Source organism: Zonotrichia albicollis, chromosome 11 (assembly GCF_047830755.1).
Source record: "Zonotrichia albicollis isolate bZonAlb1 chromosome 11, bZonAlb1.hap1, whole genome shotgun sequence".
In the NCBI taxonomy this organism is placed as follows: Eukaryota; Metazoa; Chordata; class Aves; order Passeriformes; family Passerellidae; genus Zonotrichia; species Zonotrichia albicollis.
In genome coordinates, this window is record NC_133829.1 from 5459720 (window position 1) to 5486913 (window position 27194).

Here is a 27194-nt window from a genome sequence, read left to right on the forward strand (position 1 = left end):
CAACCCAACTAGCAGATTTCAACTTTAGGAGCTCTTGTATTAGGGAGGAAAAAAAAATACACAGACTTCTTTTTAAAGTAGACTTGTCTGTTTAAATGTTGACATTGCCATGAGATAGTGCCATAAAATTACATTTTTCCTACACTCCCCAGAGAGCACTGGCCACCCTCAGACTTGGAAAAGTGTCTTAGAATGTACTTAATGTAATTAAAGATGTACCTAATGTACTTAAGGTGCAAGTCATGGGAGTGCAAGTGTGGCCCATCACGGCTGCATGGGGGTACACACAAGGCACAGTAAAGACATTAAAGCAATTCTGCACAGCACTGGCCATGGGGCAAATGCAGGGGCTGGCAATTGTCTCTTCTGGCAACTCTGTGCCAGAATTCCATCCATAACAACTGGAATGTTGGGATGTAAAGTGTTGTCTTCATGAGAAAGCCTGCTGGGGGTATCTGCTGAGAGAGGCTTCAGCCAGTGCTACCAGCTCTCTGTGTCAGAGAGCCCTGAAATTTGTGTGGAATGGAAACAGAGGCAGCTCCCATTAAAAAGGGCAAGGCCAAACCATCAACAGCTCAACGCTGACTCCCAGGAGTTTTCCCAAACCTGCACACTTAGTTAAAATAAACCACGAAAGGGAATGACAGTGAACCTGTTTGGGGGGAGACAAAAACCCAAAGTCATTAAATCCGTATTGAAGTGACCCTGTTGTATTTGTACAGAGAGAACCAAAGTCACTGGAGTTAAATGTAGGGTAAATGTAACCTAGAATATCTTAGTAGCAATGAATCTATTGCACACCACAGGAAACAGAGGATTTGATACCTATTTAGTACATTCTTACTTCTATTTTCCCACCTCAGCACTTGCAAGGGAAAAACAGGAATATTAAAATAGAAAAAAAAATAAATGGGATTGTTACAGTGAATAAGTTACACCTTTAGGCATCACACAAATAATACAAATGTCTAGAACCAGGTACCCACTAAATAGAAATTATTGACTTCTACAGATACACAGTATTCTTTTGAAAAAGATGCAACTTTCATTTAGCAACTTTTGAAGAGTTTCAGATATAGGTCCATTCACTTGACAAATTTTACAATACAAAGAGTAAATTATAAATGAGAACATTTAAACAACTACTGTGTGTTGCAAGAAACCTGTAATTCAGCTGGATTGCCTAAACTTCACTTTGTAACTGATGGATTTCTGGTTGCTCATTAAAATATAAGCACAGCAGAAGAGCAAGTTAAATTTAAATAACTATTCCCATCAATTAGTCTGCTGAGTTTCAATCCTAGGGTCTGTGACTGAGAAGAGTTAAGGTGCACTCGCTAGCTGCATTATTGATTTGCTTCTTAATGATCAACAATTTCACTGTAGCATTTTTAAAACATAGAATATTCAAGAAGAGTCCTATTAACTTAGTATGCAATTTGAAAGTTTCACATCCCCTCATGAACATTTTCTTCCTAACAGCTAATGTTCCTTTGCATGCTGTTGCTCGTTAAATAATTCCTCACCTTTTAGCTTTAAAGTATTTATAGATTATCAGATCCTCCTTCACTTACTTATGTTTTTTCAAGCTGTATACATTAAGTTCTCTTAATCTTTCTTCATATGTCATGCCCTCTAATCCTTTTATCATTTGTCACTGTGGTTTGATAAACTTGGAAAAAAATCCAATGAATTTTTCACAGTGAGAAGAATAAGTAAGTATGTTCCAATAAAATAAAAAACCTTGGCCTTGCCAATTCCAATTCTTTCCACATTTCAGCTGCTGAACTAAAACTGTTTTTTTTTTTTCCCAGGCTCTGAAAGAAATGCTGAGAAAATTCTAACCAGTCCTCCACAAATCACACCAATTCTGGCCTATTGAAGTGGAAATGCCAAATCGTTTGGGGAAAGCCATTAGCAGGGAATGTAAACCAGCAGCGAGGGGGGATTGCACATCCTTGTGTGCATCTCTGCACCTCCTGCACCAAACATCCATGAGTGTGTGCCCACTGCAAGGCCAGGCACAGCCTGGGGCTGCTCACAGTCAGTTCTTGTTCAGGTCTTGCACAGGTACCGCCACTCTGGGATGCTACACAAACCAAACCCTTCCTGCTTTCAAACCTGCCAAGCAGCAAATTGCTGACAACTGTTTTCCCAGTTAATACAGACAATAACTGAAGATTTATGGAGAGATTATTTGTTTCTGTTCTCCCACCTTTCCTCTGATTCTAGCCAACACAGTCGTGAGATATGCTTACCTTATCATCTTCATCCTCGTCTTCATCCAAGCCCATAAGCTCCTGCAGAAGCAGATGTCCATATTATAAAACACAACAGCTATTTTTTAGTGACAGGCAATGTTCAAAAAGCTTATGATACTCCCACAAAGTTTCACTATGCAATTTTCTCCCACTTCTATTGAAAGTCATTTAAAAAACCACCACTTTCTCCTTTCCAAAACAATGTTTTTTATTCAAGGACCTTTCTTTTTTGTGGTATTCTGAACAAAGCATGCAATACCCTATACAAATTTTAAGTCTAAATAAAGCATTAGTGGCCGTGTCCAGTAATCTGAAGGCAACAGGCTTTCAAACACATTGCCAACTTTTACTATCTGTAAACAGCTTTGTTCTCAGTCTTGCAAATGAACCAACTGGTATGTCAAGGCTGAGGACTCTATACTCAACTTGTTCCATCCCCACTGCCACAATGACTGCTCCCTCCCTTTAGGGCCATTACTGCAACATTAGACTTTAGAAAACACATTAGTATGAACATAATCAATCTCACACAGAATCCCAGTCAGATTTCTATGCAGCATTATTTCCTCCTTTAACTTCTGTGCTGACAGGTAGGACAGAAAACAAAAGACTTGGCGAGGGCTTGGAATTAGGAGCACTTGGCTTTCAATTCAGGTATTTAACAAGCTGAGCCTTTAACAGGGTCCTCCAGGTTTTTTTCTTGGTTATTTAATAGCTACATTTGAATCTGTGTACTACAAGTTTAAATACAGCAAACATGCAAAGAATGTGAAGAATCACAATGAAAAGATGTTTTGAATTTAGGGTTTCTTAGGGGGTTGGGTGTTTCTCTTTTGGAGTTTTTAAATTTCTTCTTTTCCTCTGAATAGCAGTTTCATCTAGGATGTAAAAGGTACTGGAAGTTCAGATAGCCAAATTTATTCTTTGGCTCTTTGCAATACCCTGAGCAGCTGAATTAACACAGATCATGGTTTAAATTTCTATAGAAGCTCCCCATCTGTAAATCATAAAACATTTTACCAATATTCATGAATTTAGCCTCCTGGCAAGTGGATCAGGAGTACAAGGTTAATACTGTTATTCACATTTTATAGCAAAGAAATCAGAGAGAATTTGAGGTTCACTTTTGCAAAGACTCTTGCTTGAATTCCTCTGTACACACAAAATGTGTGTGCTGGCACACAAAAACCAAAGGCAGTGAATATCCAGCCAAGGCCTGAAGAAGCAAAAAACAAATAAATGACTGTGTAAAAAGCATTGGTATTTTGAAGAAAACCTTTTCTCATCTGCAGGACAGATGTGAATAGGGCTAGCACCTGATTGTCTATTTTTGACCTACAGATGGTTAGAATCATAGACACACATAAAAAAGGAATCAGGTAATATTAAAGGCACTTTGACTACTTGTTCCATATGATCCCAATCCTGCAAAGCACTTTGGCAGACGTGTGATTTTGCTTATGCAAAATGCACCCCTGAATTTCATGGCGTGGCACAGCTTACAGAATGTGTGACAGGAAAAGAGCCAAATTCCTGATGGACCTTTCTTTAGTATTACCACAATTAGCTGTATTTTTAGAAATTGCCTTTTTGCAGTGTCCATCTGATGCTCTGCTCAATTTTTCTGTCTCATGTGAGACTCTCCTCACCTGAACATGCAACAAACTCACCACAGGACAAGGGAAGAGGCACTCTGTGTGTATTTTTTTTCTGGGTAGGTTATTATTGTTAGTTTTTAGTGCCTTTTGTATTAAAAACAAAAACATCTGTTTGCCTGGTATTCTTCCACTTGGGAAGCTCTGCTTTTCTTGATGAAATCAAGTAGTCACTGAAGACACACAGTATCTTTCTGCATTATTCTGGACTTGGCTGAAACTGAAGAAAGGCATTTCTTTTACCATGTTTTCAAATTAAGCCTCCTCTGGTCTGGATAATGCAACTTCTCCTGTTTTCTAAGAATCTTTCCACTTTGGAATGGGTGAAAACTAAACCAGGAGCAAATTTTTCACACAAAAAATAAACCTGCCATTGAATTGTTTAATTCTGGGATATTATGCCTCTGTGTAAAATCCACTTGACTCGTTTAGGTAAAGATATTCTTCATGGTTACCAATGTCAATCATCTTTTAATAAGAAATTAGAAGGAAGCTATCCTTTCACTTCCATTTCATTACTGTATTTATTTCCCTTTTAAAAACAGAATATTATGGATATTCATGAATTTACTCTCCTTTCCAGCTCTAATTACCATTGTTAAAGACAGTGGTCAACATCAAGCAATCATTTCATACCCCAACAGTAGAACTTTGTCACACTTGGTGATTATTTCTATGTTTAAATCTTTCTTTCTCCCAAGTTAAAAACCAAAGCCTAAATTTCTGGGGGAAAAATACAAAAACATTTTTGGGTCTTTAAGAGATTAGGATGGCAAAGAGGAGTAAAAGCTTCTTAAGACTTCAGATCACAGGACAAGGCTTAAAAGAACTACATTCTCTTTTGGATTCTATTGACTTTCCTCTTCTGTGAAACATGAATCATGAGTGTGTTGCAGAGTGCAGTGGCAGGAGGGGAATGGCTTTTAGGAACTTGCTGCTTTGCAAACCTTTTTTAATTCTACTTAAAAACATTTGTAGGTATTTAGTAAGTGAAATCCACCTCCTACACACTCTCATCTTCTTCTCCTACTACTCTGAATGTTTTATTGCTCTAATTGAATAATGAAAATTGAGAGGGTTGAGGTTTCTTTTTAGTAACTTTGAAACAGAAGTGTTGTTTAGCTACACAACCAACTTAATGCCAATAGAACGTGTGATGCTTCACTCGGGGCAAACTGGGGCTGCCAGAAATGTCACTCTACTTGCCTGGGCATCCTGGGCATTATTGACCTTCCCTGTTGTGACGAGGGAGAAGTTGTATGCAAAGAGCACCAGCAAGGCCAGGGGCACCATGTACAGCTCCACGGTCCAGACGGTGACCACAAACACCTGGAGAACACAGACAAGTGTGGAAAGAGAGAGACATGTGAGAAAGGCTGTCAGTCATCATCACTGTGCACATTCAGCCTTGAATCTCTGCTAACACCACCCAGATTATTACTGTTATTTTGGCAAAGAAATCTGCTCCCTCTGTTCTCTGCGAGTTCATTAGGCTGCTGCTTGTTGCCTTCTCCTCCCCTGCACCTGGAGATGGAGAAGTCATGAACACACGGTCAGCCCAAGGCTTCTCCACTCCTTCCTGGGAGCCCTCCAGCCTGAAAACCTTTTGTGCTTAGTGCCGGTGTGTCGCTGAAGGACACGAGAGAACACAAGCACACTACTACTCAAGGTGAAGGGAAAAAAGGGAAGTTTTATTCTCTGACTCCAATATTTATAGTTTTACAAAAGTGACAGTAGATTGGAAGCTGACATTGACACCTCTGCAATGACACTGGTCAAACCAACAGTTCATCAACTCTCTCTTCTTCCATAAAGGAATGAAAAACAATGAGTTATTTACAGAAAGTGTGTGAGAAAATTCACTACAAGAATGTCAACATCAGAAGGCTTAGAAAATCTTAAAAAACCAGGGTGACACCGGTGTACAACAGATGGATTAGAGAGGTCAACCTGCTCCACTCATCAAACTCCAACTGCCAGGGGGTCTTTCCCAGGCTAGGGAAGAGCATTTTCCTCTTGTGCAACAGGAGCTCCCTTGTCACTCCACAGGGGATGATCAGCAAATGCATCCTCACCATTAATCCACCAATACCCTTGGCACAGCAGCACAGAGAAAGGACTGTCACCTTGCAGGAGGCAAGGCCTTAGGCTGCACATGATTCATTGTTTTGGAAAGGGATCCAGTCAGCCTAGTCTCCGTTCTTATACTCTTGCCATTTTTCAGCACAGCATAATCTGATTTCACTGGTTCTTTGGAGTCTCTTTTTCTAAAAACCAGTATGAGTCTGTGTGTTTGGACTGGTATCTGACAAAACTCACCAGCTACAAAACCAGAAGCCAAACTGGAACTGCAAAACACACAAATAATGTGATGGGGATCTAAAAAGCAAGTAGGATTTTTCAAAAATAAACTGCATCAAGCCAAACTGCAATCCTATCTTACAAGTACCAACAACACCTGAACAGACTGCAAACTTGGAGGGGTTGGCAATGAAAAGTTAATAAACTAAATCCAGAACTGCCATAAAATGTATGTTGTGATCCCATTTCCTTTTCTACTCAGACATAGTGTTTCCAGAACTGCCTAATGCTGGTAGCAACTTGCAGCTATTTTAAGCAATCTCCTTCAAAGACAAGGCACAAACACATTTTTCTGATTTTTCTTTCCCCAAAAGAAACTGGTTTGATCAAAAACAACAACCACATTTTTAGAATAATACAGGTAAATGGAAATGAGTCAGATCCAGTAGAAGTATCTCAAACAACAACAAAGGGGAAAACTCTATGGGTAATGAGGAAACTAAATCTCTACCTCCCCTCATCCTTGGCTTGCCAAATACTACATAAAAAGACAATGCTGGCAGCTGTAGAATGGGACATTAATGGCAATGTATTTTGTGTTATGGACCTGAAAGTGTAACCACACTGTACCAAAGAAACACTTCCCATTGCATTCAGCAGTGTGAGAATTTACACCCCCACAAGACAGCAGCTTTTTAACTTTTTAAACAAAAAGACTTGTCTGACATCAGAAAAATGGCCAGTTAATACCTACCATGGGCCAAACATAAACCAAGAAACAATGCCTGTATCCATAACCTTGCCCAAACAGCATTTGCATTTTCTGGAGTGCACCTGATTTCATGTTAGCTGTTGCTATGCAAGGAATTCGACTGTCATCCTGTTCTTGGCATTTGTTGGCCTGTAAAGCAATCTTCAAGATATATTCATTTATAAAATGGGCTGACATCCAGGAAATATATCCCCATGCTATCGATTTGCAGCACAGGAATGTGGAAGACAATTTGGTTTGGGTTTTTTTTTCCTTTTTTGATCCTGTTGTTCAACATACTAAAAAATTAGAAGTGATAATGATTCACACAGCCACATTTCATATGTAAGCAAGGCAACAGAAACACGTGAATCCAGGCCAAGAACTGGTACTTGATTTGTCTTACAGGAGTCTTGCATAACTTTAGCTAATAAAACCTTCAATAGTTTTGATATTCCCAGCTAAAACGTCCCCCATAAATGAAAAGTTCTAACCTGAACAAGTTCCTCTGAAGCTATTCCAACTCCCTTGGATGAATATATGCTTGTCTTTTAAGACAAAGTGAAGGTGATAACAACTTCTGTCCTACCCTAAATGTTACTTAAAGAACAAGGATCTGTTATTATACATATCTCCACAGGTATCTTTCTCAGGCACACATAGATTAAAAAAAAGACATCCATACAAACATACATCTGATCCTTACATAAATTCCTTTCACAGAAATTCCCATTTCCAGATATTACTTCAAAACATTTGCATCAGCCCAGGGGAGGGGGTTGCATTTGCACCTCCTCCCTGGGGTACCAGCAAACTCAGCCTTCCCTTAATGCAGCAAAAAGACCCCACCAGCAGCCAGACAGGCAAAGTCCTACAAGGAGTCAATGAAGCTCTTGAGGAACCTCTCTTCATTCACTCAGTTGCAGGACTTGACCCAATTTTAGTGCATCTGTCACCATCCCATGTGAACATCACCCTGCTCGGCTGCAAGTGCAACACAACCTTGCAATCACAGGTCACTCAGGCAAGCTACGAAGCCAAGACCTTGGTGATTTTAGATCTTACAGTACATTTTGTGTATTATTAAGTTTCAGACCTCAAATAAAGCTTCATTGCAAAATCTCACTGTGGGCTCAATGGGTAGCTGAGGCATGCTGTCTCCTCCTTTCTAATGCTGGCTGGTTAATCAGCTGCTGAGTTATAACTCAGACAGTGAAGCTTTGATAGAGCTCCGGCATCTCCTTAACAAGAGCCGCTTTGCTGCTATTGCCACAGTACAGGGAACTTTCATTACTGTGACACGACACAGACACAAGACAAATTGATTTAGCTATTCAGAAATTATTTAGCCTCGGAGGTATGGGAAATGATTGCTGTGAACATACAGTACATAATAAAAGTTCAGAGTGTGTTTATAGAGCGAATAGAAATATTTCTGCTGTTCTAACAGCCTTTTGAGTCGTTCTGCAGCATCAGTTTTCAAAGCAGATCCCAAGCAGGCCCATGTCCTATTTCAGGGAGCTCTCTGACACTGACCACAGCACCAGCAGCCCTGTGACACAGATACCCACTCCCCAAATGACAAGGTCCTCAATCATGCATGTTTTTACTCTCTCCTCAGTGATACTTTATGCCTGAGAGAAGTTCTTGAATTATGCTCCCTTAATTATTTTCTTATCAATAGTTTCATGCTAAAGCTCAAGAATGTTTCAGCTGCTGATGTAAATAACAGCTAATGCAAGAAAGAATATCATCTTGATTTCTTGTCATCCCCAGTCTGCTTTTTCCTAATGCATAAACTAGAAAGAGAATCCATTAACAGGTTCAGATCACTTTCCCAGTGCCACAGAAGTCAGGGACACAAACCATGCCCCTGCTTCAAATGATCCAGTTTCAACAAACCATTCCTTTCTTCAATGTTTCTTGTTGCTAGACCAAGTTCTGTCAGACACAATCCATTACATTAATTGCTACTTTTTCTGCTGGGCTTCACACTGTTCAAGGGGGAAGTTAAAAGCACAGCAGCCAATTTCTAAACTAAGAGTTAAAGTAGTAGAAGAGAGTTTTCCACACTACTCCCTTTAATGCAGTTTGAGAGTATAAAAGCCCATTATAGAAGCGAGCACTTTAATTCACAGCATTCTAAAACAATGATCAAAATAGAAACAGGAACGGGATAGACCTATCTTGAGGGAAAGAAAGAAAAAAAAGAGCTCTTGAAACTAATATTTAGACTAGAGCTCTACCTAAAAGACAACAGCAATATCACAGCCTTGGAGAAAGGACCACTTGATTTCAGCTGATTAATGTGTTGCTATTTCAAAGGGCCTAATAACTACAAGTTAAAGCTCTGGAGGTTTGGGAGCCGTTTCATCTGAAAATCATTGAAGAGGGGTCCAACTGTTCCTGTCAAGAAGCATGGAGTTTGAACAACCATGAGAGTGGCCCTTTTGACAGCAGCACAAAAGATGAGAGAAGACAGTCTCAACTGAAAGTAAAAACAAACCCTTAGAAACACGTTTCAAATCTGGTTTTTCTGCCGCTCTGGTTCCAATTTAGCATCTGACTATTAAGACCAGATTTTAGACGGGTGTCTACTAAAATATGCCCATAAAACATTTGTCACCAGCAAACCCACAGTCATGGGATAGAACAGTTTTAAGAGGCTTAGAAACCTAGCACAAGATAGGATTTTCTGCGTGATTTTTCCACACAATAATTACAATTTTTCTAACTGTAAGATTAACAGGCTCCTTTTGACCTGGCAAGACTTTGTGTTGCAGTGAGGGATGCTGTATTTTGTGACAGAATAACTCTTGGACACGAGTGATGGGAGGAGAGTGATACATTCCATCAGATGGAAGAAATAAAAGTGAAGGGAGATTAAATGCATGTGAGGAACCTATGGTATAAAGTTATTTTCTTGGTCAGTGCAGGCTCCAATGCTAATGAAATGCCTCATCAGCAGAGCTGTGAAAAATATTGTTTGAAACTCCAAGTTTCAAAACCCACAATTTAACTGAACTCTAAACTTCTAACAGCTTCATCAAAAGTTTCCTCGCAATTTATAAACACGTTCTGGGTAACTTGTGAAGGCACGAGAAAAACTTGGGCTGATACTGCTGTGAACATCCAAGTTTGGTTTTGAACTAAGCTACACTAAACCAGATCTGTGAATTTGATTTGAAACAGAAAGACGTGCTCCCCCTTATTTACAGGGGAGAAGAATTCTGTATTTTTAACTTTTTTCTGAGCTACACACTTTCAAGTTGCCCTGAATGCACAAATGAAGTCCATAAAAAAGGAGAAATTTTTGAGAATAAATATTCAGGGACGAATTCTCTATTTTTTGGGGGTTTCTAAGCTTTCTGTTCCAAACAAAATACAGGATATTAGCCAATAACATAAGATACTGGCTCCCCAAAAGGGCACTCAAATCCCTTGGAGGCAATAAGCCTGTCGACAACAAATTATTTCTGACAGATACTTATTCCTGCCCTTAGACAGAGAGAGCACAAGAGCAGAGGAGAGAATGAACACACTCACAGAGAGCAGTACATTTGTGCATATATAGCTGTGCGTATGGAGACATCTCTTCCAGATATGGGTGACATGGATGCAGGAACACAGCAGTGCTGAGCCTCCACTGACAAAAATCAGGGTGCCCGGTGAGGGCCCAGCCTGATTGGAGTGCAGCAGTGAGGGTTGTGCTCCTGGGCTGGCTTTGCATGGAATAGCGAGAGTATTAAAAAAAAGAAGTTATGAAAAAGAATGGAAATTATCTTAATACAGCCCCATCTCAATGCACAGCAAAAAAAAAAAGGTTGAGGAAACCACATAGCATTAAAGATCCTCTTCCAAAGAGGCATTCCAGAGTCCTTGTGACTGATACCCTCCTTCCCACATTCACCTGATGCTCCCTCACCTCACAGCGTGCTCTTACTGCACTTCACAGCTGTGAAACTGGAGCTCAAGGAGGGTCAGTTCTGAGCAGAGTCACTCCCTCATTGCAATGCTGTGCTGGAGAACGTGGCAGGAAGAGAAATTACACTTAAATAAACCAGCACTGGCAGAAGAAACCTATTTACTTTAGATTCAATTTGTTTTTTGTGTCCCCGGCAGAAGAACGGGGAGCATCTCGACGGCGGCGCGGAACGTGCGCTGTATTGAACGGCAACGACCAAAATCAAAAATGACCTGAAGGAATGGAGGCCTTTAAATATTTATGCCACATTACAAATCATCTCTGCATTGCTCCACACACCAGCGTACAACTTACTAATTTTTTTGAGGGTGTACCAGAAGGCAAAAAGCTCTTTGAAGTAAGTGTGAGCACAACCGGAATTCAAAAACAAAGGCACAAAAAATCCACTTCAACATCCCAAAAGCCAAACCAAAGAATCAAACTGTGCCCCAAAAAACCTCAGTCTGCCTAACGCGTGACTGCACAGAACCAAGAGGTAGAAATAAAGGATATGTTTGCACAATTTGTTTTACCATATGCATGAAGCTAATGGGTTTTTTCCTCAGGTAATGCCTTGGATAACAAACAACAAGCCATGGTTGCCCAACCCAGTTGTCTGCATAGAATAATGACACAAAGCCATGTCCTGCTGCCATATCCACATCCCAACTTCTCTTTTCCCAGCTGCATCTTGCTGAGTGAATGGCCCAGGATGAGCTCAAGGAGGAAAACGGGGGCCCAAATTGTTGGGAAGTAGCCAACTAGTGCTTGAAAATTTACATCACATGTGAGGATTCAACAAGAAAAAGGAGTAAAAGAATAAAGCCTGTGGAAGAGGATGGGAACTCTGGTCAGCATGGTCACAATTTTACAAAATATTCAGAAGCAAAAGAAAAAAAAAAAAAAACACAACGTTCTCCACTCGCAACAAAAAAAAGAGATTCAAAACCAACAAAAATAGTCCCAAAAAACATGCGAAAAAACTCATACTGTTTAAGTCAATATGTGTTAGGGCCTTTTTTGTCATTGCCTGATTTAGACTCTTCAGGGGGATCTCATTTTCTCTGCTGCTGGTAGGAAGTAGAGACTCATTTGTGTTTTAAATGAAAGCTGTGATTCATGTGCAATCACAGGACTCTTAAGAAATGGTGCTTTAAGAAGAAGCATGTTCTGCAAAAGTCGCAGAGAAATCAGAAGAGCTGACAATATTGCAATCTGTTCTCCACCATCCTCTTGGGACACTGCCGTCGGAAACTCCATCAGGGAAGGTTGGGATGCTACACTCAAGACTGCAAACACTTACAAAATGTCCCCACTCTGAGCCTGAATTACTGTTGTCATTAACACGTTCAATGGATTTATCCCCTACTCATAACAATGCCTGGAATCAGAAAGAGATAACAACAAAACAAAAACTAAGCTAATTAAAAAGGGACGGTTTTCTTTTATTCTGATTATTTTTGTTACATTAAATGAGGTTATCCAGCCTAGAAAAGTGGAACCAAGATCCATGGATATATTTCTGTAATGAGGAGGTCAGGGAAGAGGCACTCAGTCTAAATTTATTTCACTGAACTTATCACTTGTAAAGTCTGTGTGTAATTTAAGATTTCTATATTGCATTCCAGCTATTTGACAAATACCTGGCACATTGGTCAGTGTGGATGATAATTTCCAACATGAAGGGGTCCATGCCTGGGGGTGTCACCTCTGTCCCCTAAAATACGTGCATTTAACCCTTAAAGCCAATACCCACGAGTCTAGTGGGTGCCCCTGTCCAATTTTCTTGTGGTTCCTACTTTATCCCTAATCCCTATAAGAGGTTAAACCAAAATCAGCTCCAACAGGAGTTTTGGGTTCTATATTTATGTATGTACAACAGTTTTAGAGTAAAAGATTTCAAATCCTTTTAGGCGGCAGACACTGAAGAAATAGCTGTTTGCCAACATGCTGACTGGTCTAATTTTTCCCTCATGCTTTTATCTAACGTATTTTACATTTCCTGTGCCAAGTAAAATACAGTTAAGACCCTCAAGCAGTAAAGCTTAAAATCAGGAAAAAAAAAAAAAGGGAAAGAAAGAAAATATTACAACAGTTTTCTATGTTTTGGGGTAATCCTCTGGGGATAAGCCAGGGGAATAAATCTGCATGCTATTTCTAAAGGGGTTACTATCACAGACTAAGGTGACTGGAGAAGATCCCAAAATAAAGAGGGGGTGACATGCAAGGGGGGAAAAAAAAATCTGTTGCTTTATATCATAGATAAATTAAATGGTCATTTTTAATTCTCATGTTTTGGTTTGATTATCAGTAAGATCACAGCTCTGGAATTATTCTCATACACAAAGTTACAACCTATTTGCAGGGAAGACAGGCATTATGCAAGTTAAAAGCCTGATCTTACAGTAAATAATTCTTCCAAAAAGCACCAGAAATAAAATATTTGTGCTATTTAAAAGAAGGCAAAAATGTAGGCAAATTTTATTTGTTCTGGATAAGGTGAACACCTTAAAAGGGTCATGAAAAAAAATTATCATTAGCTGAGCTGATAAATGTCCACTTAATTGGAGATAAATTTGTTAACATTTTGAGAAACATTAGCAACAAGGGACAGATGGTGACGTAATTGTTCACAGTGGAAGGAGTGGTGGTGGAAGTGCTCTTAAATTTGGGCTCTCAACTGGGTTCCAATTGGTAACAAATGGGAGTCTTAAATGATTATGTTTAAACTACTTTAATGACTCCTCCTTCACGTTCATAATGTAAATTAGAGCTGAATGGGTAAAGGAAAAAGAGCTCTCTAATAAAGCAAACATGCTAAATTAGACAGTGTTCAGTAAGAATCACACATAAGGTTACTTCCCTGGCATCTACAGCTATGGCACAGGGGGAAAAAGAAAAATTCAAAAACCAGGTTTGTAGAACCTGGCAGTAAATCTAGACAAATGAGGAATAGATGATTGTAACACCATTGGTGCAAAACTCCCTGGTACTCTCTATTCCAAAACCTCCAGTGCTAAAAAAAACATTTCCAGACTGAAACAGAGCAAAGGAACAAAACAATAATTTTTTTAAAATCCCAAACCCAGTAAACCAAGACCACAAACCCAGAAATCTAAAAGCACCTCAAAAGCACATATAAAGCAGTGAGATTATATCCTTACAGACAAAGAATTCCAGATTATTTATCCTTTGTCCTTAAACTGTACCTGGGATTCCCCAACACATCCCCATGCCAGAGCCCAGAAAATCTCTTTATCTGCCTGGGATAGCTTTCCCACAGTGAAGAGGAGAAATGCAGTCCATAACCCCAGCCCTCCCCACACCTGACACACACCCAGGACACCAGGAACAGTGTGATTACACAACACTTAAACAATTCCAGCAGGTTCATAATCTGCAGTGTGACAAAATTGCTGCGTTACAGAACAAATGCATGGAGCTGACTGAGGCTCACTGTAATTATACCCTGGATATGTTACCATTGTAAGCTAACAGCAGTGACACACAAAAACACCCCCTGTATATTGACAGCATGACTATGTAATAGAGATTTTCCACCAGCAGACCTGTAGCATCTTGCTTTCTAAAACACAGAATAATCTTAAGAAAAAAAAAAAATTAAAAATCGCAAGACTCCCACAATTTCAGGCAGCTGTTCAGGTAAAACTAAAGCCAGGAGATTGTTTACTTTAATAAAGCTATTATATGTGCAACTCCAAATTAGGAATGGCAGGAGACTGGGGGATGCCTAAACCATCACCACCTGTTTGCCCTGAAAATCAATTAAAGTCACACTATCACAGCAATCCCTTCCTAGCTAATAAAAGTTATACAGCTTCAACATGCAGCTTTAGGTGCTTTGAGGGAATGTGCCTGAAATCTAAATCCTGAGTCTCACATTACTTCAACACTAAACACAACTCTGAACCACTGTAAAACTTGCTTTTTTGGGGTTAGAGAAGGTGTTAAGAGAAAAGAGATCCCGAAATGCTATTTTGATGCAGTGGATTGAACTAATAATCAGTAAATTCTAACGATTCAGCCAAGAACATTATATAGAGTTTGAAGTAGGAGAAAACTGAAGTCCTTTATGACACATGCCTGTTCAACATATTCTGTGCTGCAGAACAGATCCAACTTTACAAGTTGAAAGCAAGGGCAGTAGAGACATCCCAAGTGTTTTAGTAATTAAACGAATATGCATAATGAACCATATGCCCAAAGGGCCTGTTCTTCATGTGGGCCAGATTTTTGTTTGAATTTTTAATTTTTATATACAGATGAAACATTTCATGTAATATAGCAACAGTGCAAAGGAACATGCTATGCAGGAAGGGAAGGAGGAACTACCCATCTGAGAACGATCAGAATACACTTGATGAATTCTGCTCCTCAATTTCCGATTCAGAGCCAAGAGGGCTTTAAAAAAAAAAAAAAAAAAAGAAAGAAAAAATCTTTTTCTCCTTTGAACAGCTGTATTACTCATCTGCTCAGAGTCTAGAAAAGAGGCATTGAATATATGTATATTTATATAGGTCATATTTATACATTTATGTGTGAAATGGATTTGATACACCAACACATTTAGATGCTGCAAGACTAGCAAAAACACAGACACTATCAAATTGAAAAGCTTCTGATCCACCAGAAAAATTAACTACAGGATGGCTCTCTGGTCGGCAGGACCTGTCACATTGTGTGAGCTGCAGTGAAACAGGACACACTCACATCTGCCTGTGAAACAGGAACGGGCAGTTGGTAAAAGATGGGTCAAATTCCACTCCTGTTACAGTAATGTTGCCCTACTGTGAACGTGAGGATACCACAGCCTCGTTGCAGAAATATTAAATCTCCCAGTTTCTCCTGGGGTGGAGCTATGCTTCTCCTCTCTCAGTAACATTTACCTTTTTTGCCATCCTTTGCCCTTAAAGTACTTTCCAAGCAAAAGCAGCATCTTTTGCAAATGAAAACTGTTCTAAGTATCTGGACCACACTTGTCAGTGTGGACATTCTGGTTCAGAAGCAGAAAAACTTTCCTGCCTTGAGCTTTACCAGCTTTCTGAGTGCATTTTTGTTTCAGGTTTTATGGACCAAGAGAACTCAAATGGTAATCAGACTTAGTGAGGGGGAGGAAAATTGTGGGAGTAAATAGCAGAGTGCCCCACAGTAGCTGGTGCTGGGAAAACACTAGCCCAGCAATAAGGGATGGAGACCATAATGTGAGCACTTCCCAGTTAAAAGTTAATTTGAATTTCATCAAATTCAGCAGTTAAACTTTTTTTGGCACTTCAGGAACTCCTATAACCAAAAGTAAGTGGCATGGCAATGTAACAGCAACCCTGGTCTCAGGACTTAAGAGTATTTAAAGGCTGAAATAGTTGTAAATAGCAGCATTCATTGCTCACAGTCCTAATTTGGGATCTGTGCTTTTGCCACTGCTGGCTTTGCATGATCTAGTGGTCTCCATGGAAAGACAGATAAACTTCAACAGCTGTCAGAAGACGAAAATTGACAAGGAGCATCACCTTGCCCGACTGTTTAAATCCTTTAAGGAAGTGTTGCAGCAATTAGAGAGGGAGTTTAATCTTTGCAGAGTGCATTAACACTCTCCGACCTCCCAGACAATAGATCAGGCCTCAGACACATAATGCTTCCCCAAGGCTTTTTAACCAGAGCATTTGATCTCATCCCCCTCTCTGTGTCTTACTGTAGGTATCCCTGTGTGAGACAGGATTCACTGGGCTCTCAAGGACCACTGGCTCTGCCAGTATTCACACAACTTTCAAAAAAGAAAGCAGGAATTACTCTCATTGCAAGGCATGCTGCTGCAGTACTACTTCCCAGAAGAAGAAAAAAAAAAAAAGAAAAAGAAACAAAACAAGATTAAAACCATCCAGAGTAGCTCTGCAAAATGTCTTCATTTTTATTAATCTCATATTTCCTTTCTACTGCCACTGTTTATTTCCCAGCTTTGGAATATAAATCTATTTTTTGGAAAAAAAAAAAGCTTAGATTAGTTTTTTATTCATAGAAACAGTTATCTGATAATAATTTCAAAATACTTCATTTCTTAACCCCTGCAGAGGGACTTAAGGGAAAGGGAATTAGGAAGACAGGTCTAGTTTATTAAGGAAATTGAAATATATCATTGCAAATAATTTTCCCAAATGTGTACATGGAAGTATCTGGGGAAGTTTTCTTAACTGCTGGAACAAGTCATCATCTCATTCCTGATGGGCATGTTCAGTTAAAAAAAAAAAAAAAGCTAATATCTCTGTATCAATTATGCATTTCCCATTTAATATTCTAAACATTTTAAGAAAATTTGCTTAGTGCAAAATTTTTAATGGAATTAGACTGTCTTGCCATCATGTTCTGACAGAAGCCACATCTCCTATGGCCAATACACAATGGGAGGATAAAAGCAGCTCACTGGTTTCCTACCCACTGCTAAAAAATGGGTGCTGCACTCTCCCTAAGCACTGGGGGCTCTCCCCCCCATGCATTGCATTTGAGGTACCCTTATGGATAAAAAATATTTAGATGAGGCTATTAATGCTTTTCATTAGCAGCAGGGTTTTATTTTACTTTTGCAGACCTACAAAAAGTGCCTTTTTGTGGAGTGCCTGCATTACAAAAAGGTTTGGCTGCTGCTGAAATGGGTATCTCAAATTTGCCAAGCCAAGTGCATCACAAATGACAAAAAGGTCACATATACCCAGTATATTTAAAAACAAGCAAGCCTTCAAAGTCAAAGTGTAATGCAGTTATTTCTAATCTGAACAAACAATAGAATGCATCTAATGAAAGCTGACAATTGGCTTTGATACAGAGATGTGCTGCTCTCCTCTTCCATTAAAAGATGAAAGCTGAAGGGAAGTACAGAAGACAGCGACTTTTCCCAAAACAAAAGTAGAAAGTTCTGAACCTGAGCTAGCAAAGTAGTTAAAGGCTGTTTTAGTGAAGACTTTTGCTCACCTTTGGCACTCATCTCTCAGTAAACATGCTGACTTTACATGGGTAATGCTAAAGGTAAAATAAATCAGCATATTAGACTGGTACAAAACACTACATGTTCTACATATTTATTAACGCTTCTCAAAATCACAGTACTACCTTTAAAAAGGAAAAAACACCAAAAGAAACCAGCTAAGCTTGACTACAGCGTGGATGCCACAATTAAGAATAAGAGATTTAATTTTCATGAAGTTGTGGGGGAAGAGATCAAAACTCTATTGATGTTATTGGTAGCAGTGCAAATCTTTACAGTGGAAGCAGTCAGATTTATACATAATTAATAGTAAAGATTTTTTTTTTAAATCAGATTTCTGAGATTTTGCAGTCATCCCACTGCTCCACATTTATTTTCAACTGAATAGTTAAAAAAAAAGAAATGTAAGGGACATACCCTGACTTAAGGTATTTTTACTATTACTGCTATCCTCAAACAACCCAAGAACTTTCTGGTTACTTAGAAATTACCTCTAAGTTAAAGCATATCTTAGTTGCTAATAAAGAAAAGTAAAGCTAAATGGGAACAAGCTTTTTAAAAAAGTGTATTTGCTCTGCAGCTTCTCTACTAATCTCTTTTTATTTCAGAACTTGTAAAGGATCCAACTCTTTCTTATTTAAAAGAAAAAAAGGAAAAAAAAGCCCGACAAGCAAACGCCTTAAGAGAAATCCCTCAAGGTGTATCTGTCTCCATCATAAAACCAAATGTTGCATTACCTTCAAATAGGAAATTTCTTCCAGTTGTCACGATTTCTGCAACTAGTGTTACATTAGCACTGAGAGAAAGGGTGAATTAAATTAAAAATAAAATAGTTCAAGCAAGAGAAAGAAAACCTGCCAGAAAAATCTGACAAAAGCCTGAATGCCAGAGCTGGCTCATTCCTGAGGGTCCATCGCCATCTACAGGCTTTTCCTCTTCTCAGAAAACATGATCGTTCTATTCACACAGGATTTTTGCCCAAAACGAGGACGCAAATTTTTTAAACTGCTGTTAAATAACACAGGTTTGCTGAAGCCAATGGAGTTACAGTGATTTAATCCACCTACAGATGTGTCTCTACTTATTCCTTCATTTTGGAAGAATAAAAACTTCCTCTGTGCTTCAGGGGAAAGCAGTGTTGCTCTAAGCTTACATTTGTGTTTAATAAAAAAAATCTACCTTTTTACAACTAAAAGAAATTTAAAAAAACACTAAAAGAGGTGTTCCACCAATGACATAGGCAATAATAGTCAATGTCTACAATTTTCCTGTAAAACTGAGTGCTTTAAAGTACTTTCTAAGAGGTGTCAGGTCAAAGTAATGTGAATAATGAAACAAACCCAAGCAGATGCTGACTGAAAGAAAATCAATACACCTGTGGCTCTATGGGGAAAAAAGAGCACACTAAGTATAAGAATTTTTAATTTTAATGGAATTTTTGCTTCCTTATATATACCTTTTTCGTCCTACATGCCAGGGGTTTCCTGCCTTTTTTGTTTGTTTGTTTGGGCTGAGCCTTATGTTTTTCCCATACAGCTTGCAGAGTCTAAATCCATGCCAACTTTGGGAATTTTACAAATAAGCTTCTCAAATTCTGGTATTTCCAATAGTGGTGGTAAGTAGCTTCTGTCTCACACTCCTGTTTAATGAGTCTCACGCAGATGCAACATTCATTCAACTCAGAATACTAATTTCATCTTTGTTTATGCAATTTCTAGTCTATGAATAAAGTGAACTTTCAGAAAAAGCACCAGGCAAATTGGGAAAATGAAAATGACTGAATCCTGACATGGAAAATCATCTCTTTAGGATCAGATAAGGTAGCAAATTATTGCAGATAAATTTCTCTTGGTTTTCAACCTGCCACTCAATTCAGAAGAATTACAAGTCAGAATTTTGTGAGAAGAATCAAAAATTCAGAAGATGCCCATGAGTTTTAATCTGAAGTTTCTCTAAAGAGAGAATTTTAGTTTCTCTAAAGAGAGTTTCATTTAAGACTGCAAAAATAAATACAGCACAAGAGGAAAACAGCTTTCAGGTAAGTGGGCATGTCAGCCTTGTCGAATTTTTTTCTGGCAAATTCCTGAAGTCAGAATGGAGGTTTGTAAGATAACCATAAAAATTATGAGCTAAATTCATCTTTGACACAATCCAAATTTTGCAATTTTGTTGGGAGTAAAGGAACCAGTGCTGCCTTGCTGGAAAGAGAGTTTCACTTTTTCTAAAACAGTTAAATAATAGTCAAAGGTAAAAAAAATTAAATAATTAAATGCTAATGTGTGATTACTCTCACAGTTGGGAGAACACAGAATATCTGCTAGAGAGGCAGGAGTGTTAGATACAGGAGTTCAGCAGTGTTAAATATACAAATAAACCCAGCAACAGGCAAGAGTATTATTTTGCTGTGCTGAGCAAAGCAAAATAAATACAAGGCATGCAAAAATAAATAGGAAAAGTACAAAATAGCATAAGATCAACAACAATCTTTTGCAAAACTTCAGGACTTTAAAAGACACAAGGTGTTATATATGAAGGAAAAATAAAAAAAAAATTAAAAGGGCTTCATAAATCAAACGGTGAAAGTACAACACAATATAGCAAACTCCAGCCAGACCGCAAAGAGGGTTTGCTCTTCATAAACATCAGATCAGGCAGCTAAAATTATTACCAAAGCTCTCTTGTAACTGTCACCTGTGGTGGGTATAATTACAGGCTACTGCTGCAAGCACGCCCACGTCATATGGCAATAAAAGGACCTACAGCTTGCCAAGACCAGGCAGACAATGGAGAACACACACCACCTGACGAGAGCCCAAAAAGATCAGCCAGGGAGACTAATAAAAATGACAGCTTCGAAACAAATGACAAAGCTTCAACCACAAAAAAAAAAGAAAATAGAAAAAAAAAAAAGGCGATATCAAATTAGCTGGAAATGCAAGCACTGAGCAGAGTTCTCCAACAGGTTGCAACTTGAGCACAAAGGGAGGAAGAAGGATTTGTGGATGCCTTTAGTTCAGGTTTTTGCTAGAAAGAGTCCTTTTTAATTTGCCTTTTCTTTTTTTAATTAGATAAAATGTTCCCACATTTGACCTTGGCTTTGTGGGCTGTCATTAAATAGCCAAAGAGATGAAAACTACATTTCCAATCTGGCTTGGGAGACTGACAGACACACGTATCTATTCAGGTATCTTAGCACCAACACCTTCCAGGGATAAATCCACACACTATAACAAAGCTGAATTTCTTTCTCCCTGCCTTAATTCTCGACTGGATGCCTGCATACACATTTCTGCTGACCAGCTGCACAGAGGCTTATCCTACATCAGGACTGTTCTTTTACCCAAATACTTGGACCACAGAGTTGAACACACACAGCCAAGGTATTAAACGGCTTTATCATCAATTAAACCCAACAAAATGCAATTAAAGAGGGAGAGGCAGTGATTTTGGTCTCTCTCATTACCAGGGCTGAGGGAATCATTTCGATGTGATGCATTCAAGTTCTGAGTACATGACACAGAAAGCCTCAAAAATATCAGCACAGCATAATTTAAGAGGAAGATCCCCAACCCCAAAATCAAGGGAATTCCTATAGAGGGTAAATGCCTTGTTAAGCACACATAGAGGAAATGACTCCTCAGATGCAAAACATAGTTTTGCTTTTATTTTTATTTTGGAACATTTCACTGGTAAGAAGCAAATTCCCAAAACTTCTGAGCTGGAAACATAAGGCCGTCCATCTTTTTCAAAGTTAAAAGGGATATTTGTACTGGTCTGCGCTCAGCTCCCTCTCACCCTGACTCTAAAGCTTCAAACTCTGCTTTTTAAATCTTGTTTATTGTGTTGTCAAGGCTCAAAGTGGTTATTTCCCTATTAACTTTGTCCTTGTTTGTTCTTGCATTTTTGAAAGAGCTGGAAATAACATGTGTTTACTTTGCTGTGTGTCTCTCAGCATCGTCAATATCACTGTTGCTATTCCAGGAATTTTAACTGCTGCAGCAAAGCAAAGTCTGGGATCTCGAGCTTAAATCGTATTTCCCCCTTCAACCACGGAAGAATAATAGTGGAAATGTAAAAACTGCAGGGGGAAAGGGTGAAACCATCCCGTTTAATTGTCTGGAGGAGCCTGTTTCCCATCCGAGCAGCCACTTGTGTCAGGTACCACCGTGCTCCTGACAGCTTTGCTCCAGCCCTGCTGCCCTTGCACAGGCACTGCCCCAGCAGCCAGGGGCAAGCAGGATGTAAACGTTTCCTCCTTCATTAGGAAAATATTCTATTGGGCTATAACAGCCTGAAATAAAAACACACCTCTCCACTCCAGCCTTTTCACCAGAGTTCGAGACAACGGTATTAAAGATGTGCCTTTGCCCGGGATTTGCAGAGGGGAAAAGGGGAAGAAATGTTGGGGGCTCTGAAGAATTACCTACTAGGTGAAATTCCTCCTCCAGCACCGGCTCTAGCCTGAACATGAACCAATTTCTGTAGCAAGGATATTTTACAGCTCCCCTATTTAAATAGAAACTGCCTTCCTTCCTTTGCCTACTGCTTCTTTAAAACTGCAGCAAAACACAAGCTGCAAATGGGCTGAGAACAGCCCTCAGCAAAAGCTCTACAGTAAAACGGATGTAAAGACCATCTCTTTTGCATTAATACTTTTTTCCTTCTTTTTTAAAGTTTTTTCTTCTTCCAAGTTCCCTATTCAGTGTTTGAAGAATACTCATTCTTCTCTCTTTAGGATTACATCTATTCATTTTATTTAGCTTTTTAATGTGGAGACATTTTAATCTACCATTACTTTAATGCTGTTCCCGAATAGTTTGGGAAGAATGATTTATATTTCATCTTCAGCTGTGAGGATGAAAAAAAAGGGGGGGAGGGGAAGAAAAAAAGCTAAAAAAGACTGTACCCTTCTCATCAGTTACACATGTAGTCAAGGCAGGGTGGTTTGTGTTTTGTATCAGGGAACTGCTTGCTCAAAATTAGCAGACAATCCACAGGGAAAATAAGAAATATTTTAAGGGAGCTCATGTGAGAGCACATTTTGCTTCCCCACCCTACAAAAGAGTGAGTTATTACCACCTACTGGTAAATATTCAGTTAAATTAAACCTCCCTCCTCTGCTTGGTTGGCCAGAGGTGCAAGAGAGGTTTGGTGACTCAAGTCTCTATATTATTCCATAGCTGCTACTGGTCTCCCTTCTCCACAGATTTCTCATGTTCCCTGTGAAACTTTCATCCCAAGAATTTCCTCTTATTGATCTATAACTCCCCTCCCATCAAGGAAAAAATACAATAAAATAAATCACTGTGTTGCAAAACAATGCAGGAGTTAAATTGGATGTTTTACCCGTATATTGTTGTCATCTCCAGGGTTGAATTATGCTCAGCACAAACAGGGCTGGAACATTTTGTGCTTTGCTTGGGAAAGCCAAACCATAACATGCAGGAGACACTTGTCCACATACAGAATGAGAGATTTACCCCAAGTAAACTCCAGAAGGCTCAGATTTTGAGCTAACAAATATCTTTCCTGAGGGGATAAAGAACATTTCCCTCTTACTGATAAGCAATTAGCAATTTTAGAGGACACTGTCAACAAGCCAATGGCCTTTTGCCTGCAGTTCATCACTATAAATATAGCCCAGCTCAACAGGGATCAAAAATTGCTCATGTCTAATAAGATGATTGGTATCTTCTCTCTGAGATGAGTTTAGCTGGGCTCAGATCCAGCTGCTGTATCAGGAGCTGAAGTGGCAGAGTGCTCCATCACACACTCGGCAGAGATGCCCACAAGTTCACAGGCTCTGTCCTCTCTGTCACTGCCCCAGGTCAGACCTGAAGCAATCTGGCAGAACAATGCACATCCACCTGCAGCCTCACCCAGCCAGCCCTCGGGCTCCTAAACCTTCCAAGCTCTCCCAGCCCAAGGGGACAATGCCCAAAACCAGCCATCCCCAAGCTCCCTCTAGGTTTAAAGCACTTTGGAGATCTCAATGCAGAGCAGTGACAAAATCCCACCTCTGCAGCAAGGAACAGAAAAGTTTACATTTGGGTTGTACTTCCTTACTCTTGCATCAGTCAGATTTCTGGGAAGCCCAAAGTGCTCCAAAATGCCGCCATGCCTGTCCTTTTCCCAGCTGCCCATCATTAAATAGCTGCAGGGAGTTTGACCAGAAGCCCCACATTTCCAACACATTATGCTGCATCACCACACACTCCTCCCAGTACTAAACTATCATAAAATAATTAGTAGACACAGTGCAGTGTCACTGCAAAATAAACAAATACTGCCTGTGCCTGCTGCATCCCTTGTCTGGCTGGCCCCTGCTGAGCTGGAAGCATCACTCCCACCTGTCCCCACCCTGGCAGCAGCCTGGATCAGCAAAAATCCTGAACTTGATGGAGTGGGAAATGCTGCCAGTGCAAATGAAGGATTCTGGCATGGCTGAGTGTGCAGGGACCCTGAAGGAATCCAGAGCAGCACTGCCAGCCACACCAGAGGTGCTCTGGTGGCTGCTTTCCCATCGTTTGCCTGATCCTGTCAACGTCTCTTGCAACTATCATGCAAACTTTAAATATATATATATATGAGATAGTAAAAATTCCAGTCAATATATCCTTTTAATTCGCACCAGCTTATATTTTTTAATGCAATTACTGTAATTTCATTAAATGGCATAATTACCATTAATGCAGAGAAAAGTGTCAATAGAAGGTGTAATTATGTTGTATGAAATCACAAGCACAATGTGCAATGATGCATAAGTCCTCATGAAAAGCATTGTGACTAAAATTAACTTTTAAATATTTTAAAGATACATATAATACAGTAAGAATGATTTGGTTATTACAGACTTCACTTCCACAACCAGAAAAGGGGGAGCAGAGCAGGCAGGGAGTGTTTGCATACAGAAGGAAGGTTCAAAAATATGGTTTAAATGCACAACAGGAAGGTAAGAAGACAAGTTTTTGTATGCATGAATGGGAAAAACAAACAGGTTATAATCAGACATAAAAGCTGAGTTGTGAGCAGACATTCCCCCAGGCACACCACAGGACACAACTCCAGTTTTTGGACACCAGTAGTGCTGTGCGGAAGTGATGTCTCAATGGAGAAAAGTGTGGTGAGGAAGAACTGAAGAGGACCAGGCTAAAACGACAAGATTGAGACTGAAAACTGGTAGAAAAATGTCCAAGGTAGGATATGGAGTGTGCCAGGCACGCAAGAAGGACCATACAGGGATGTACTGCATTATATGTCCAGGTATCTTCAAAATCAAGACCTTTTTGAGATCTATGTTTCAATCAAAACACAACATATTGGTTGAATACAGAGATAAATATATCAGGATTAAACAGAAAGGGATGTTTGAAGGTCTTTTTGGTCTTAAAAGTCTACAAATCCCCCCAAACCCTGAACTGATGGAGAAGAACACACAAATTAAAGGTATCTCTTGGTATATGAACACTGTCAACTCTACAGGCAACATGAATATTCCTGATATTCCCAGGCAGATACAACCATGTGTGGCCATTTTTAACACTAGACCAGTGAGGAGAGGTAAACTGTAAAGAACCCAGAAATTTTATGTGTGACCCCTTCCTCTGACCCAGGATGTTTTCTCCAGTTGTGTAACACCATTTTCACAAAACCCTTTATGCACAGGGCAAACATCACCAAAAGTGAAAATTTGCTCTTCATCTCACCTCCCTTTCAACCCTCTTTCCTAAAGCTCTAAGCTTGAAAAAAATCTGATTTTACATGTGCTTCAGCACAGCCCAGTGTCCTCTGTGCCTATACAATTAACTCAGATGAAAAATCATCAGATTAAAAGCACAGAACGCTGATGAAAAATGTGATTACATTTTTATAGCACAAAAAAATTCATCTACTCACATGTTCTTGGACTGTCTCCTCTCACCATTACATCCTAATAAAGAAATTTAGCCTGGGATGATGAATCTTATAAATGAGGCAACAGAGTGAGAGTATTTTCTCATTCACTCATGTCCTGCCTGTGCTGTCCTCTGTTTCCTCCCTCTTCACCTGTCCCTCTTTTTCTCTTACACCCCCAAAAGCTGCTGATGTCCTTGTCACACACACGAGCTGTGGCACTAATGGGGAGGGAAGACTGAAACAGGAAGGTGAAAGATTCCATGTCCTTGGCTATTGCTGTCCTCTGACAACCTCACAAATATTTTATCTGTCTGGCAGCGGGTTTTGTCTGATTGCTGAGGAAAACAAGGCTCTCATGATTACACTGCCTGCTTGTCTTCCTCCTCCTCCTCCTCCCTCACTTCATTCCCCCTTGGAAGAAGGGGCATGGGTTACCTGTAGAGGGAAACCAAGGGAAATACCAGATCAAAATGGTAATTGCCAGGGGCCTGAGGGACATCATCTGTAAGGCAAAATAATTTTTAAAAACCACATTTTCTAGTTTGAGGGCCTAACTGGCATCGAAGCTACCAATAAAGGGTTTCATGAACTCAGCTGAAAAGGGGGAGAGAAGCTTTGTGCATCCTCCTAACCTCATCTTTTAACCAGCACATGAGGAGTGGATTTTCCACACAGACTGGGCAGGGAGGGATGCTGCACCTACTGTGCTGTGTGCGTATTTTCAATACTATGAACACTCACGCTGGAAATAGTGAGAGAGAGAGAGAGATATATAATTAGCATTTCATTTTTAGTGCCAGAGCTGAATTATCTCCATGTGAGAAAAATCAGATAGACTTAAATTTTGGGTTGTAGAAGAAGCCTGTGGTAATTATTCTTAGAGTTGAGTATTTTTATTCCTTTCCTATTACCCACTTCCTTTCAGGAAACCAGGAGTATTATGGTATCCAGTAAAGATGCTATCAATCTGTAACTTGTAACCTGCTTATAACTCTTTTTGACTGGAAATAAATTCCTTTTCCTGTAGACCCATTTTCCCACCTTCTTATTTTCTGCCTCTCCACCCCTTCCAAACTTTTCCTAGGTTTGGAAAACTGAACTTGACAGCTGTAACTTCACAAGCACTTTGGTGAAAAAGAGCTACCCTTTTAAATATGTGCTTAGATTTCTGCTTACAGTGATGGCAGGACATGGACATTGGGATTTTACCCTCTCTTTCCAGCCCCAGCATGAACACCCACCTGATCCCCTTGGACACAATCACAGAACTCCTCTGCACAGCCACTTTTATTTCAGTGGTACCAACCACTCTGTTCTCCAGCCATTAACTATATATAATACATATAATATCTTCTGAATGAACTTCAAGAAA

General features: G+C 39.6%; 1 protein-coding gene across 3 annotated transcripts in view; it reads right to left on the reverse strand.

Annotated features, from left to right (window-relative positions):
* MCTP2 (multiple C2 and transmembrane domain containing 2) overlaps positions 1–27194 on the reverse strand; it is a 116763-nt gene that overhangs the window by 16413 nt on the left and 73156 nt on the right. For all 3 annotated transcript variants that reach the window (XM_074549201.1, XM_074549202.1, XM_074549204.1), the window contains 2 exons: positions 5123–5245; positions 2259–2300 (listed from right to left, as the gene is read on the reverse strand). In XM_074549201.1, the coding sequence (XP_074405302.1) occupies positions 2259–2300; positions 5123–5245 (165 nt within the window). The remainder of the gene's footprint in view (positions 1–2258; positions 2301–5122; positions 5246–27194) is intronic.